This window comes from Nicotiana tabacum, chromosome 23, assembly GCF_000715075.1.
Source record: "Nicotiana tabacum cultivar K326 chromosome 23, ASM71507v2, whole genome shotgun sequence".
Taxonomy (NCBI): domain Eukaryota; kingdom Viridiplantae; phylum Streptophyta; class Magnoliopsida; order Solanales; family Solanaceae; genus Nicotiana; species Nicotiana tabacum.
In genome coordinates this window covers 4841954-4855913 of record NC_134102.1, presented here as the reverse complement: position 1 = coordinate 4855913, position 13960 = coordinate 4841954, and the positions used below count along the sequence as shown (strand labels likewise).

The following is a 13960-nucleotide window of genomic DNA, read 5'->3' as shown; positions in this document are numbered from 1 at the left end:
CATTTTATTCTTGAGTAACGAAATAAAAATCCACACAAACACACAAAAGCATATAGAGATATCTGAAACTTTAGAACTTACTGTAATTTTATGGTGAATTTTGGACGAGAAAGTTGAATTCTGAACTTAGACAAAAAGTTTGAAATCGGAAGAGAAGCTTCTGCAATTTTGGACGATCACAACAATTCTCTGCACGTAAGTTTGCACGTAAGTTTGAGTTGCTGCTGATCGTAAATAAGGAGCGTATCTATCAGCGAAATTCTATATAGCATAAGGGTATTTTCGTCCGGATGAATAAAAGTTTATTAAAGACTAAATACATTTAAAACAATGCTATTTGTGCACATCGCCCTCCAATCCTCTTACCTGTCACCCGCGCTCAAATGAAAATAGACAGAAAAAACAAAAAGCAAAAAGAAAATCAAAGAAGATAGAAAAATAGATAACACGTTTAACAGCAAACAACAAACTCAACCCCACTGCAGAACAACACTCTCTCTCCTTTCCTCTGCTTCATCTGAAAATCCTAAATCAAAAACTTAGATGCTATAAAAATGGGGTTTTGTTCAACTTCAACTGTTCCACAAACATCACTATCCAATTCTCAATCTTCAACATTCTTCACATACTTAAAACCATGCCCAATTCTATCCTCCACATATTTAAGGCCAAAACGGTTAAAATTTCGCCTCAGAATAAATGCCACTGCAACTATTGATTCTCCTAATGGCGCTGTTGCAGTAGTAGAACCTGAAAAGCAACCTGAGAAAATTTCTTTTGGTAGACAGTATTTTCCTCTAGCTGCTGTTATTGGACAGGTCTCTTTTCCTTTCCTTCGTTTTTTAAATTATGATAATACATTTGATCTATTTTTAACTGTTTGATACTCCACGTCTCAATTTACCTGACATAGTTTGACTCAGAATTGGGTTTACATAAATGAAGTTTTTTAAAACTTAATATGCTATAACATTTGTGTGGCTATAAATGAGAAGTTTAAATAGTTAAATTGTTTTCAAATAGTGAAACGTGGTTGCAACTGACTAATAAGAAAATAGGGTCACATAAATTGGAACGGAGGGAATAGTTACTTCTATGAATAGTTTGTAGAGCCACAATGTGTTAATAAAACAAATAGTTAGTAGCAAATGTAGTGTATTGGCTACAGGTTCAACTCAAACCAGTAATTTTTGACCCGAAAGATATGTTAAAAAACTACTAAAATTTCAACAAATATTAAATTCTGAGTAGAGCAGAATCAATATAGAGGATTCATATAGCTGCTCAACTTGTTTGGGATTGAGGCATAGTTGATTGACTGGTTAGTGAATTTCTTGGTACTTGCTAGAGGGATATGATAAAGTTTGTCAGTTTCCTTTGACTAGGCAAAACATAGGGGGAAAATGGGGTTTTCTTACGTGAGGAAGCAGTTGAATGGAACAGCTGTGATGCTAAGAACTGTGAAAGATAAATATTGGTTAGATTTGATCGTGACTATCATCAGCTATCGACGAAAATTCACTTGTGTTTAGTTCAGCTTTTATGCTCTGTATACATGTTATAGGCTGTGGAAGGCGTACACTTTTATACTTAGCATTATGCAATATTCGTTGACTTTGTATTCGATGCACTTTTGATGTTTAAATTCATGATAGTCCCTTGTACATGTGTGACAGGGATATAAAATGCTAATTTGTTGGATACTTAGTTTTTCATCAACATGTCTATTTTGAGACCAACTTTATGCAGGATGCTATTAAAACTGCTCTTTTACTTGGGGCCATTGACCGTGAGATAGGAGGAATTGCAATATCTGGGAAGCGTGGAACAGCGAAAACTGTAATGGCACGTGGGTTGCATGCTATTCTGCCACCAATTGAAGTAGTTGTTGGCTCAATGGCAAATGCTGATCCGAACTGTCCCGATGAGTAAGCTTACTGAATTTTAATTAGTGTATGTATTGTAGATAGTGCTTGAAATGCCTTGACATAGAACTCTTGAAACAACACTGGAAGTAAAAGAGCTATTAAGAGAACTTCAAAACATGGCTCTTGAAAGTTAGTTATTACAAATTTATGTTTATAGTTCACTCTGAAGTTTTGTTGCATATTCTTTTAGCTTATATAGCAAGCTGCTTTGCTTTCTCAAAGATTTTTGTCTCTGAAGGAATGCTTTACGTGAAGAAGAGGCGGTGAGTAATAAGAGTGAGTTATGTGTTTTGGAGCAGGATTGCTTTAGCCCTTGTTGCTAGGCCTATCCCTGAGTAGCCATGACATTGCCATATACACTTTATCAAGAAAGGACAAAATTTTAATTCATCATTTAATTTGAAATCTGCTGTTCAATAGTAGTTATTTTTTGCACCCGTGCTCATTTAATGTTTGTCGGCACATCACAATTCCTATGGAAAAACTTCAGCTGCCCAGATCTAAGTTGCTCGGACACAGGTGCGGGTGTCCGACACGGGTATGGATCTAGAGGTCGGATCCTTCGAAATGTAAATTCTAAGATTCGGGGATACGGATCCTAGTACGGATACGGGTGCGGGGATCCGACTAAAAATAATTCAAAAAAAAATGAAAATATCTCTAAATTATGAGAAATTTTGTGGACTACTAAAAAATAAAAATATAAAATATCTCTAAATTATGAGAAATTTTGTGGAATACTTACGTATAGCTTGTAAAGTGTGGATTTCTTTTTTATTCTCAAGTTGTAGATAAGTAAAAGATTGATTTCCTATATAAGGTATGCTATTTTCTTCAAATTTACCCTAGTTTTGGTTCTGATTTCGTTAATCAAATTGTATCTCGTCTCGAATTTTTCCTTCCGTCGTAGTCAAAGTACCCAAACAATCTGAGCCGCACCTTCGACATAAACTTGGCATGCTAAGGATTGTCTATCCTTCCTTGCTTTTGATTAGATGGATTATATCATCCAAGAGCTTAAACTAAGAGGCCAATACTTCAAGGAACGGCACATGACCGTCTTTTTTTCGATTGAAGAGTCTTTCACGTACAACCTCTTTTCCTGCTACACCCGGAACTCTCTTGCTATTACCCGCAGGGAGCGCAGCAACACGGGGAGCTGCTTTGGGTATCTCCGAGGACTTGATTGACTAGATTTGGTGTGGATCTCATACCCACACCCATACTAGTGTCGTGTCGACATGGGTGCGGCACCTAAACTGCCATGTCGGAGCAACTTAGGCCCAGATTATTTCAAGTTTTTTTAGGCTTAGAACTCTCTGCTTTTATTTGCTTGGGGAACAGTAAATATAGTTGATAGCTTTCAGGTGGGAAGACGGGCTAGCTGACAGAGCAGAATATGGGTCTGATGGTAATATCAACACCCAGATAGTTAAATCTCCATTTGTTCAGGTAATTTTGTACTACAAACTTTTCCAAGGTAGAGATGGTCCTTTTGTCTTTTACATTTTCCTACATGCATTTGTATTGTAGATTCCCCTTGGTGTCACAGAAGATAGATTGATTGGCTCTGTTGATGTCGAGGAGTCCGTGAAATCTGGAACCACTGTCTTTCAACCAGGCCTCCTTGCAGAAGCTCATCGAGGAGTTCTATATGTTGATGAGATCAATCTATTAGATGAAGGTATAAGTAACCTACTTCTGAATGTATTGACTGAGGGAGTCAATATTGTAGAAAGAGAGGGAATCAGCTTTCGCCATCCATGCAAACCACTACTAATTGCTACATATAACCCTGAAGAGGGTGCGGTTCGTGAGCATCTGCTAGACCGTATTGCGATTAATTTAAGGTACACAACTGCCTTTCAAATGACAATGCAAAAACCTTTCCAACACGTTTATGTTTGGTGAATAATCCAATGCCTAGGCATAAATATACTTGAACCTGATCTTTCTAGCTTTAACCAGTCTGTGTCAACCTCATGAACTCTTATTTCTGGTTTCTGTTAAATGCGAGTGTGCATATGATCCTTATGCTTCTTTTCCTATCTGACCTGGTGTTAGAGGTACAGTTGTCTTCTTCAGTTAATAATCATAGAATCCTACTGCAGTGCAGATCTTCCAATGAGTTTTGACGATCGTGTTGCAGCTGTTGACATAGCAACACGTTTTCAGGAGTGTAGCAATGAGGTTTTTAAAATGGTGGATGAAGAAACAGACAATGCAAAAACCCAGGTATTATGTGCTGAAAAGAAAATATATACTCTAGGTCATTGATCAGTCAGCGGCTTCGGAAGATTATCATGATATAATCACTTTGTAGAGACTAGAAACCAAGTAAAACATAGATGTCTGCTGAAAGAATACTAGTAGTAGTTATATGGAGGCGTACAAGAAAGGGATTAAATAGGGGAAGATTTAGGGAATGTGTATAGCCAAACCAATCCTCCTCGTGCCAGAACACATGGTAGGATATTCATGAAGTAAATATGCTTTCACATGGAAAATTGCTGCCGAAATGTTACTTGGCTGTAGATTTAGTTGCATCCTGCTAGTTCCTGAGAAAGAGAATATGCTGAATAGCAATGTAAGACACCGGAAACTGAAGCGAAAAAAGCTAAATAAAAATTAAGTCTGAAGGTTCAGTGCTTTTCTTTTTTTGGCTTCAAAATTATTATTCTTTTGACTGAATCTGTTAGATTTATTTATTTTAAGGACACATTTGAATAATGGTTTCGTTTATGTACAAAAACAGTAATGTTGTGCGAGATGATGAATCGTGAAGACTTTTAGAGCTTTGCCATCCTTGACTGATGGTCTCAACTTTGAACATTTACTCTGTATTTTGTCAGGCAATAAGCCATCTACCTCATTCAACATCAGTAATCAGAACTTTCTGCTTATTCATGAATGTAACATTTGAATCCTAAGCTCTATTTCATTCTCTAAGTTGATAGCTAGGACTTGAGCTAAAAGCATAGGTATAATAAATTAACATAGCATTGTCATCAATTTTGGAGTTGATTACTTATTAAAAGGAAGAAGATACAATTGGACTAGGATCACTGTTAACTCAATGCAACTTGTATTTCATAAATTTGGGAATGTCGATTTGTTTTTGTTATCTTGAATTTCAAACTTAGAGTACAATGGAGGGGCTGAGGTGGCAACAAAAATATCAGATGTTCCAGCTTCTACCGTATCATCGAAGTGGAAAATGTAGATATATTAGATGCTAGAGACCAACGCTGGCTTGCTGCAATTAATGCAAGCATCTCAATTGATGCCAAATATTCTAAAAATTGATACTCTGTATTCAATACGTCATGCTTTCTTGAGGGCATTATTTCATTGCACTGTCTCACCTTTAGCATAGAACAGTTTATGTATGCATAAATTCCAATAAGCGTTTAAAAACTTCTATTACCTGCCATTTTGCTTAAATGATGAATTAATATTGCTGCTCACATGATTTTCTTACTTTTCTATTAGTCAAGCAATGGTCTGATAGCTCTTCTGCAGATAATATTGGCGAGGGAGTATTTAAAGGATGTCACAATCAGTAGAGATCAACTAAAATACTTGGTCATGGAAGCAATTCGTGGTGGCTGCCAGGTATTTAATATGGAAATCCTCCTCAATTGCTGTTATTGTGCTCTACACTGAAGCTTAAGCCTTGGGAATAGCTTTCTTTAGATCAAACTAATCTGTTCTACGCAGAAAGACTTCTATTTTTGACATCTTAAGTTGAGTGGGTTCTTCAAAAGTCCTAGTACAATAGAGCGTAAAATGTAATATTAAAGAAAAACTGTAGTATGCCAATTAATAGACTTTCCATGTAAAAGTCTTTCAAGTGCAACCTGATCTTGATTCACTCTATCTCAAGACTGACTAAAGATGCCACCTTATATTTGACAAAAACTTTATTGAGTTAAAGTTAGAAAAGAAGATGATATAGGGTATTGCTGCTGATGAATGTTTTCCTTATGTTGTTTCTAACGTAAATTCATCTTATTCTATTATCTATTATTTAAATAACAGGGGCACCGAGCTGAACTTTATGCTGCTCGTGTAGCCAAATGCTTAGCTGCCATCGATGGACGTGAAAAAGTTGGTGTTGATGAGCTGAAAAAAGCTGTAAGTATTTGCTGGTTTGGTGTTTCCTTACCCGTATTTCTCAAACTGTTAGATAATGAAATAACAACTATTCATTATTTTATTCATCGAATACAGGATAATGGTACAATATGTTATGTTCGATTCATTGTTGTCTGAATTGTGATCTCATATCTGGGTTTGTCCGCCAAATCTTGGCAGAAAATTCGCACAGACATGCTTGTATGGTTCTCTGTCTGTCTCTCGGTGTTTCTTGTTCTTAAACCGATGCTATTTGCAAGCATAACATAATATTTATCTGCAAACTTGAGACACAATAATTGATTTTTTTTTGAAATTAACAAAAGAGCTGCAGTTGAGCTTGTTAACTTCTTCCTTCCTGCTGGACCTTGGTTTTTGTTATTTTGATATTTAGTGCCTCAGTGGATGATATTACTCTCTGTTTCATATATTATCCATATTCTTATTTTCAAGAGTAGAACCCTTATTGTTGCTGAACTATTTCGTCACTTGGGACTCATAGTGTTGATTCTGGTAGAGATAAGATTCTTTGGGAAAAAGAAGTTTTTTGCTGCATTTAAATTTCTGCATATAAAATGTATGAGGAGGTTAGTAAGATGATTTTGCTTGGGTTCACTATGACCCTCTTGTAGTTCTGAAAGGGTTCAGAAAATAAATCGCTGTGCTGCATTCAAATTTCTTCTTCAACAGTGCATGCTTTAATATGATCAAGTTTATTGAGACTCAAGATATGCGTTTAGTATTTGGAAAGGAGTTGACTTGTTGTAATAACTTTTTTGTTACTTGATTCTTTTGTGGAACTAATGTTCTAACACGTTTCTTGGCTGAAGCTTGCTATTGGTAATAAGCATCCCCATTTCATTTCAATATGTAAACTAATATTCCTTTCCTTTAGGCAGCTTTCCTTCCAAATCGTGCATCTCAATAAGGGTGCATCTGTTACTCTGTTTTTGGCTTGTTCATCAATCCAGAAGACCTTTTTCCTTGGCAAGAGATTCAGTATATATACTAATATATCCAGTGATGCAGGTAGAGCTTGTCATCCTCCCACGTTCAACTATAGTTGAAAACCCACCAGACCAGCAAAACCAGCAGCCACCTCCTCCCCCTCCCCCTCCCCAAAATCAAGATTCTTCAGAAGAGCAGAATGAAGAAGAAGAAAAAGAAGAAGAAGAAGATCAAGAGGTTTGTTGACAAAAGAATGTTTTTCTCTCCACTTTCCTCTTTTTCTTTCTTTTTTGGGGTTTCATTACCTACTTTCTCCCTTCTGGCCCAACCAACAAGAGTCTGAAAGGGGAGGGGAGGGGAATGTTAGATTTCTTTGACCAGACTTTTTAATTTGTTAACAGGATGAGAAAGATGAGGAAAATGAACAGCAACAGCCACAAGTACCTGATGAGTTTATTTTCGATGCGGAAGGCGGTTTAGTGGATGAAAAACTTCTCTTCTTTGCACAACAAGCACAAAGGCGCAAAGGAAAAGCTGGACGAGCAAAGAATGTCATCTTTTCCGAAGATAGAGGTCGATATATAAAGCCAATGCTTCCAAAGGTTACTGGTTCTTTCCCTTTATTCTGAAGTTTCGTTAGGTTATTGATTTCCGTTGCAGAATTGATCAAATTAACATGGTTACAGTAAACAACAAACGATTTATCATTCACCAAACTAGTGTTTGGTTGTCTCTTCTAACAAGGATGTTTGACCTACGCAGGGTCCAGTGAAGAGATTGGCAGTTGATGCAACTCTAAGAGCAGCGGCACCATATCAGAAGTTACGAAGAGCAAAGGACGTCCAAAAAACTCGCAAGGTTTATGTAGAGAAAACTGACATGAGAGCCAAAAGAATGGCACGCAAAGCAGGAGCTCTGGTAGAATTTTTTTTTTTTTCCTTTACCTCCTTGAAGTCTAGATCTGTTCTGTTGAAATTATGTTCTTGTTAGGTACTTATATGTCAACATTCCTTATAATTATTTTTCGATAAAGAACAAATAAAATAAACATTCTTATAATTCTTAATCTTCCTAAATGCACAAAACTTGGTCTTTCATCTGCCACCATGCAAAAGAAGCAAGAGATTGGCATGATGAAACATAAACTGAAACTTCATACTTGATATTGTTCACTGAGACTTGCAGATCTTGATAACTTCAATCGCAGTATGTATAGAAGCTTCTTATATTTTGCCCTAATTGATATTTCAAGTCTGCTATTTGATATAAAATTTGTAGTTAATGTGCAAATGGTACATTGAGAATCATGGTTATGATATTGATATTGTTCATTCTAACTTGCAGATCTTGAAAACTTCAATCACAATATGGATAGAACTTCTATTCTGACTAGACTACTTAAAGCTAGCCTTTGTTACCTTAGTTGTTAAATAAAAGTTTAATATTTGATAGTAAATTTGTGGTTATTGAGCAAATTATATGTTTAGAACCATGGTTATGTTATTTTAGAACTATTCCGAAGGAAACAACACAACTATACGAAGTATTAAATTTATCTTTTTCTCCACGAATTTGTGTCTTTCAGGTGATATTCGTAGTTGACGCTAGTGGGAGTATGGCACTGAATAGAATGCAGAATGCCAAAGGAGCAGCACTTAAACTACTTGCAGAGAGTTATACAAGCAGAGATCAGGTCAACTATCATTAATCTAAGTATTGTATACTGTTAACACTGAATGTGATATTTGGCCATTTACTACTACGTTCCTTTCTGTAATAAAATCTTTCTGTCCTTTGGCAGCAAAAAATGTTTTGCTTTGTCATATGTCAACTTAGCCTTGAGTCCTAATATAGTAAATTAGTTGATCATTTAGGGTAAAATGGGAGAAAAGAGAAAACTAACACACATTGAGGTGAGAGTGGGTGATCCCTTAAAAAATATTGATGAACCACAAGATGAACCATTCCCATTTTTCATAGTCAGCTTCAGCTTTTATCCTTACAATTATTCTGTAGGACTTAGTTATATTTGAACAGGCAAGAATTGTCATATAGGCGTTTGTTATATTTGAACAGGAGGACTCTTTCTGGGTCTAACCTGGGTCAGTTGGAATTGCATAACATAGAATTTATGTTTTATAAACTAATCACCTCATTAAGCTAGATAAAATTCCCATACAAAAGGGTTAAGAATTTATATTCTAACTTCATAACAGGTCTGAGCCCTGAATAATTTAGTCAGTTGATACGTCCTTGGTGTTCTATTTCACTTGCAAAAGATCAAAAGAGTAAAAGAATGATATTAAGATGGAAAGCAGCTAGTGAGTGATCTGAAACAGCCAGCTTATAAAAGACTGTAATACAAAAGTAAATCTCATGTTCTTGCCCGTGTAGTGAATTGTTGGGATACACACTTTTTGCATATACCTTAAGCGGTTACTTTAGTTTTCTAAACATAAGTAAAAGTGCCTTTAGTTAACTACTTAAATTCTTTTCTCAATCTCATTGTTTTCCTAATTGGTTAATTCCAGCTGATGGTATTTGTCTCGTCAGGAATTAGGAGTCAGGAGACCATAGAAAACTCATTTTTTTATGATAAACTTTGAATAGGTCTGTATCATTCCCTTCCGAGGAGATGCTGCTGAAGTTTTGTTGCCACCGTCTAGGTCAATATCTATGGCAAGAAATCGTCTTGAGAGACTTCCCTGTGGAGGGGGTTCTCCCCTTGCTCATGGACTTACGACGGTATGTGAATAGATCAGTTTCTAGTGCTGCTGATGATCTAGGACTTTTTCTTCAATTTTATTTAGCCTGGTGAATGCTTGACGGTAATTTCTTTAGTTTATACTTACAGAACACATATCTTTATTTCTAGCATTTAGAAGAATCGGCTCCATTCAGATGATCTTGGTTGAATAGGCAAACAAAATAAGCTTAAATTAAGTACGCTTGAAGAAAAATTTGAAAACTTGAGAAGAAAATAATTGTAAAACTGATTAATCCCTTTCTAGATTCTAAACTTTTACTAATGGATTAATGACCCCCCCCCCCCCGGGGAAACAAAGAATAGTACACAAAGTAAAAATCGAACATGTAAAGGTGTCTTAGAATGTTGGTTTGTAGTTCAGTTTAGATAAGTTATGCATAGAGTTGTGTTAGTTGGAATTCAATTAAGGCATTTTTTTTCCCATTTCCATGTTAAGCAAGATACGAAATGGATGTTCTGCGAAACAAACTTTTAGCATGAATCAGTTGGGATTCCTGTCAGGCACTAGTGCAGCTTCACAATTTTTTTCTAGCATGTACTGTCTTTAAGAGTTTCTTAATTTCTCTTGAAACCTCAAGCTATCATTCCATCATCGGCAGCAATCTCCAATGAATGCCTCTCTTACTGATGCTATGAGGACAGTGTCCTAGGGGTAATTATGGAAACATCTTTTTCCAAATTTGGTTTTCGCCTCTCTATATAAGCTGTCTAAACTTGCTAAGACTCGCATGGTTAATATTTGTTGAAGTTTTGTTGCTTTCAGTTACTGCAGTAACTTTTTTAGCATAATAAGTTGCTTGGTTTTAGGATGAATTTCAATTTTAAATTTCTATTAGATTGTTTAAGTTGGGATATTTTAGGTTTTTTGAATTTTAAATTATGTGATTTTTTTGTTCCTAATTGGCTATTTAAAGCCTTGTTATGCTTAATAAAATTATTGAGAAACTTTTTCAATCAATACTTTAAATCTTTTTGCTGCCCCATCTTTTAAAAAACCAACAGTGATATTAAGAGCTTCATTGATCTTAACGTATCTGTAAGTTCTTCCAAAGAACCATTTTCAAATCATTTTAAACCAAATATCAATTTTTAAACCCATTTTCAAACATGGCAAGCAACAGTCTCTCTTTGAATGCCCCCCACAAACTTTCACTGGCGAAAACCATCGGATGCTCCGTGAAAATAAAATCATATCTTAAAACCTATGATTTGTTGAATGTTGTAATGGAAGAACAATCCTTACGAGCAATCCCCGAAAATTCTATCATTGTCCAGAATCATATACTTTCAAAAGAGATTTCAGATAAGACAAGGTCACTAAAGGTGTTTTTTATGCACAAAACCATAAGACGAAAAAGAAAGAAAAAAGAAGAAAAAGAACTGCACTACAAACGTGTGCAATTTCAGCGATGCTCAAAACAATCCTCAAGCACAAACAACAGAAGCAAGAATTGAGGAGGAGCAACTTTTTAAATTGCAGCAACTGAAGCAAAGGAGGAGTGTTGAAGTTTTGTTGCTTTCAGTTACTGCAATAACGTTTTTAGCATAATAAGTTGCTTAGTTTTATGATGAATTTCGATTTTAAATTTCTATTAGATAGTTTAAGTTAGTTGAGATATTTTAGGTTTTTTGAATTTTAAATTATGTGGATTTTTTGTTCCTAATTGGCTATTTAAAGCCTTGTTATGCTTAATAAAATTATTGAGAGACTTTTTCAATCAATACTTTAAATCTTTTTGCTGCCCCATCTTTTAAAAAACCAACAATATTTCACAAAGTATTCACCATGACCAACATCATGCGGCATTCTAACAGTAAGTTCTCTACCTATTAAGCAGTATACTGAAAAGCGCTTTTCCCTGTTTTATTTCCAAGTTCCGTAAATAATATTATCATTTGTTTTCTTTGTAGCTTGAAGTTTTTCATTTATGAACTTCGTGTAGACTTCTGTTATTATTCCACACTAGATAATAAGGACTATAACAGCCAATGCACAAGGCTCCCCAATTGCTTGGTATATCGAGGCTTCAACATACATAGCCTCGTCCATGACTGGCGAAAGGCTCTTTTAAAACTTGGTCACATGACCTCCAGGTCAAACCAACTTGAGTTTACTCGTCTGTGCGGAAGGCTCACATTCTTTCATTCTACCTTTCGCTTCTGACTAATATATAGATTGCTGCAGCTTTGGCTAAAAGAATTTTCTAGTGCTGATGATTTCTGTCTGATATGTGATTTCTTTGGCTAAATTTTTTCAGGCAGTTAGAGTTGGAATGAATGCAGAAAAGAGTGGTGATGTTGGACGTATTATGATTGTTGCAATTACTGATGGTAGAGCTAACATCTCTCTTAAAAGATCCACGGATCCTGAAGCTGAAGCTTCTGATGCACCCAGACCTTCTTCCCAAGAGCTGAAGGTATATAACTAAATTGACATCCTTTAAAAACCTCGGTACACTAACTTGAAGAAAAATTGTTTGCTTTGACTTGAAATTGGAAAAGCCTACTCGTAGTTACACTATACCTCATATTTGGCACAAGTTACCTGTATCTTTTAAATGGAGTAATATTGTCAGTAAGGATTCATATAGCTGATCCAAACTTGTTTAGAACTGAGGAGTAGTAGTTGTTGTTGTTGTATATGCATCATTTAAATATTTGAATTTTCAAATTAATGAACTAAGAATCGTTTCTTCTAAATTGATATCAAATGGACAATTGGCAAAAGCATTAGCGACATCAACTATTTCACCTTAAAGGCACAAATTGGGAATTTTAGTTTTTGAAGCAACAAAGGGGTGTACTTAGAGTTTGAGATTTCTATGAGACTCAAAACCATGTGCTCAAATGTAAGGTTAAAAGTCATAAAAGATCATCTTCACCTGTGTATAAAGGCATATAGAGGAACAAGTCGTCATGTTTTTCAGTGTCACAACTTATTGAAGGTTTATTCCAATGCTTTTGTAGGATGAGATTCTCGAGGTGGCTGGTAAAATATACAAAGCAGGAATGTCTCTCCTCGTCATAGATACAGAGAATAAGTTTGTTTCTACAGGTTTTGCCAAAGAAATCGCGAGAGTAGCTCAAGGTTTGTCGTCTACTAGTTTTGTTTCATATAATTCTTCCAAATGCTACAATATCTAACGAATGTCTTCTGAACTGTTTGTTGCACAGGTAAGTACTATTATTTACCAAATGCTTCAGATGCCGTGATATCTGCAGCAACAAAGGATGCATTATCAGCATTAAAGGAATCTTGACCTAAACTCGATCGAATTAATTGTAAATGTTGTTTTGAGTATAGATTATTGAGAGGATATACGAGCATGCTTGAAAATTCTCATCTTTTGTTGTACTAAATACTAATTGAACTTATTTGTCAAATATGCAATTAGGGTAATGAGGATTCTTTTCTTTTCATTTAATTGAACATTACTTACTCATTCACAATTACTATCACAAGAAAGCCACCACTATTTCTAGAGGGGCTTATGCACGCTACGACTTTCTTATGTTATGGGGTTATCAAGAGTCTTGGAAAGAAGAAGGATATGTTTTCCCTTATTTACACGAGTTTAAACAATTTGAGACTAACACCTTGGGTTATATTATTTTATGAATATGATATATCTTGAGGCTCCTTAACTTATACCTTGCCAATTAAGATAGTAAAATCGTAACAAATGAGTAGTTGAATTTTTTTAACAAGTAGTCTACATGAGTATGCCAATGCTGAAATGAAAATGATAAGTTTAAATTAACATGATGCAAGTCAATTGAGAAATAAGAACGATTTATTGCAAGATTATTTCCTCATTATTAGCTTCTAACTTTCAAGAAAGGAAAGTTAATTTCTAACTATCACTTGAGAACATTTATTTTTGAATAAGGCCTTCAGCAAAATTTGCCATTAATACAAGATCTAGTTGTTTTCTATTCCTATCCAATAAGTCAGGCGTTGTCTTGTCACCAAATGCATTGTGACAGTCGCTCACAAATTTGGGACACTTGAAAAGTGAATTTTCTAAGGCATTATAATTTTGTTGAGCTAATGATAGGCTAGCATCTTGAAGCTCGGTTGACAAGAATCCATAGCCACTATCACAAATAGCGTACAAGTTTTGGATTTCTGTGTCTTTTGAACTTGCTTTTGATTTCTCTATGAAAATGCGATTGTCAG

The 13960-nt window shown here is 35.4% G+C and overlaps 1 protein-coding gene across 2 annotated transcripts; it reads left to right on the top strand.

Annotated features, from left to right (window-relative positions):
- The first annotated feature begins 418 nt into the window (after positions 1 to 418).
- On the top strand, positions 419 to 13200 carry LOC107804319 (magnesium-chelatase subunit ChlD, chloroplastic-like). 2 transcript variants are annotated; one of them, XM_075246146.1, is made up of 15 exons: positions 419 to 818; positions 1750 to 1928; positions 3296 to 3380; positions 3462 to 3778; positions 4040 to 4163; positions 5451 to 5543; positions 5970 to 6065; positions 7095 to 7250; positions 7415 to 7615; positions 7776 to 7931; positions 8599 to 8706; positions 9624 to 9758; positions 12039 to 12197; positions 12748 to 12868; positions 12955 to 13200. In XM_075246146.1, exons 1-15 carry the CDS (start codon positions 555 to 557, stop codon positions 13038 to 13040), a joined length of 2280 nt encoding a protein of 759 aa, XP_075102247.1. In that variant the 5' UTR covers positions 419 to 554; the 3' UTR covers positions 13041 to 13200. The 2 variants fall into 2 exon arrangements, with proteins under 2 accessions (XP_075102247.1, XP_075102248.1); XM_075246147.1 differs by lacking the exon at positions 9624 to 9758.
- Positions 13201 to 13960: the final 760 nt, after the last annotated feature.

Bases quoted from the DNA above. Each gene is read 5' to 3' on its own strand.
- LOC107804319 (XM_075246146.1), top strand. From the start codon at position 555: ATGGGGTTTTGTTCAACTTCAACTGTTCCACAAACATCACTATCCAAT. The intron at 819-1,749 runs GTCTCTTTTCCT...AACTTTATGCAG, and splicing joins TAGCTGCTGTTATTGGACAG to GATGCTATTAAAACTGCTCT. The intron at 3,381-3,461 runs GTAATTTTGTAC...TTTGTATTGTAG, and splicing joins TTAAATCTCCATTTGTTCAG to ATTCCCCTTGGTGTCACAGA.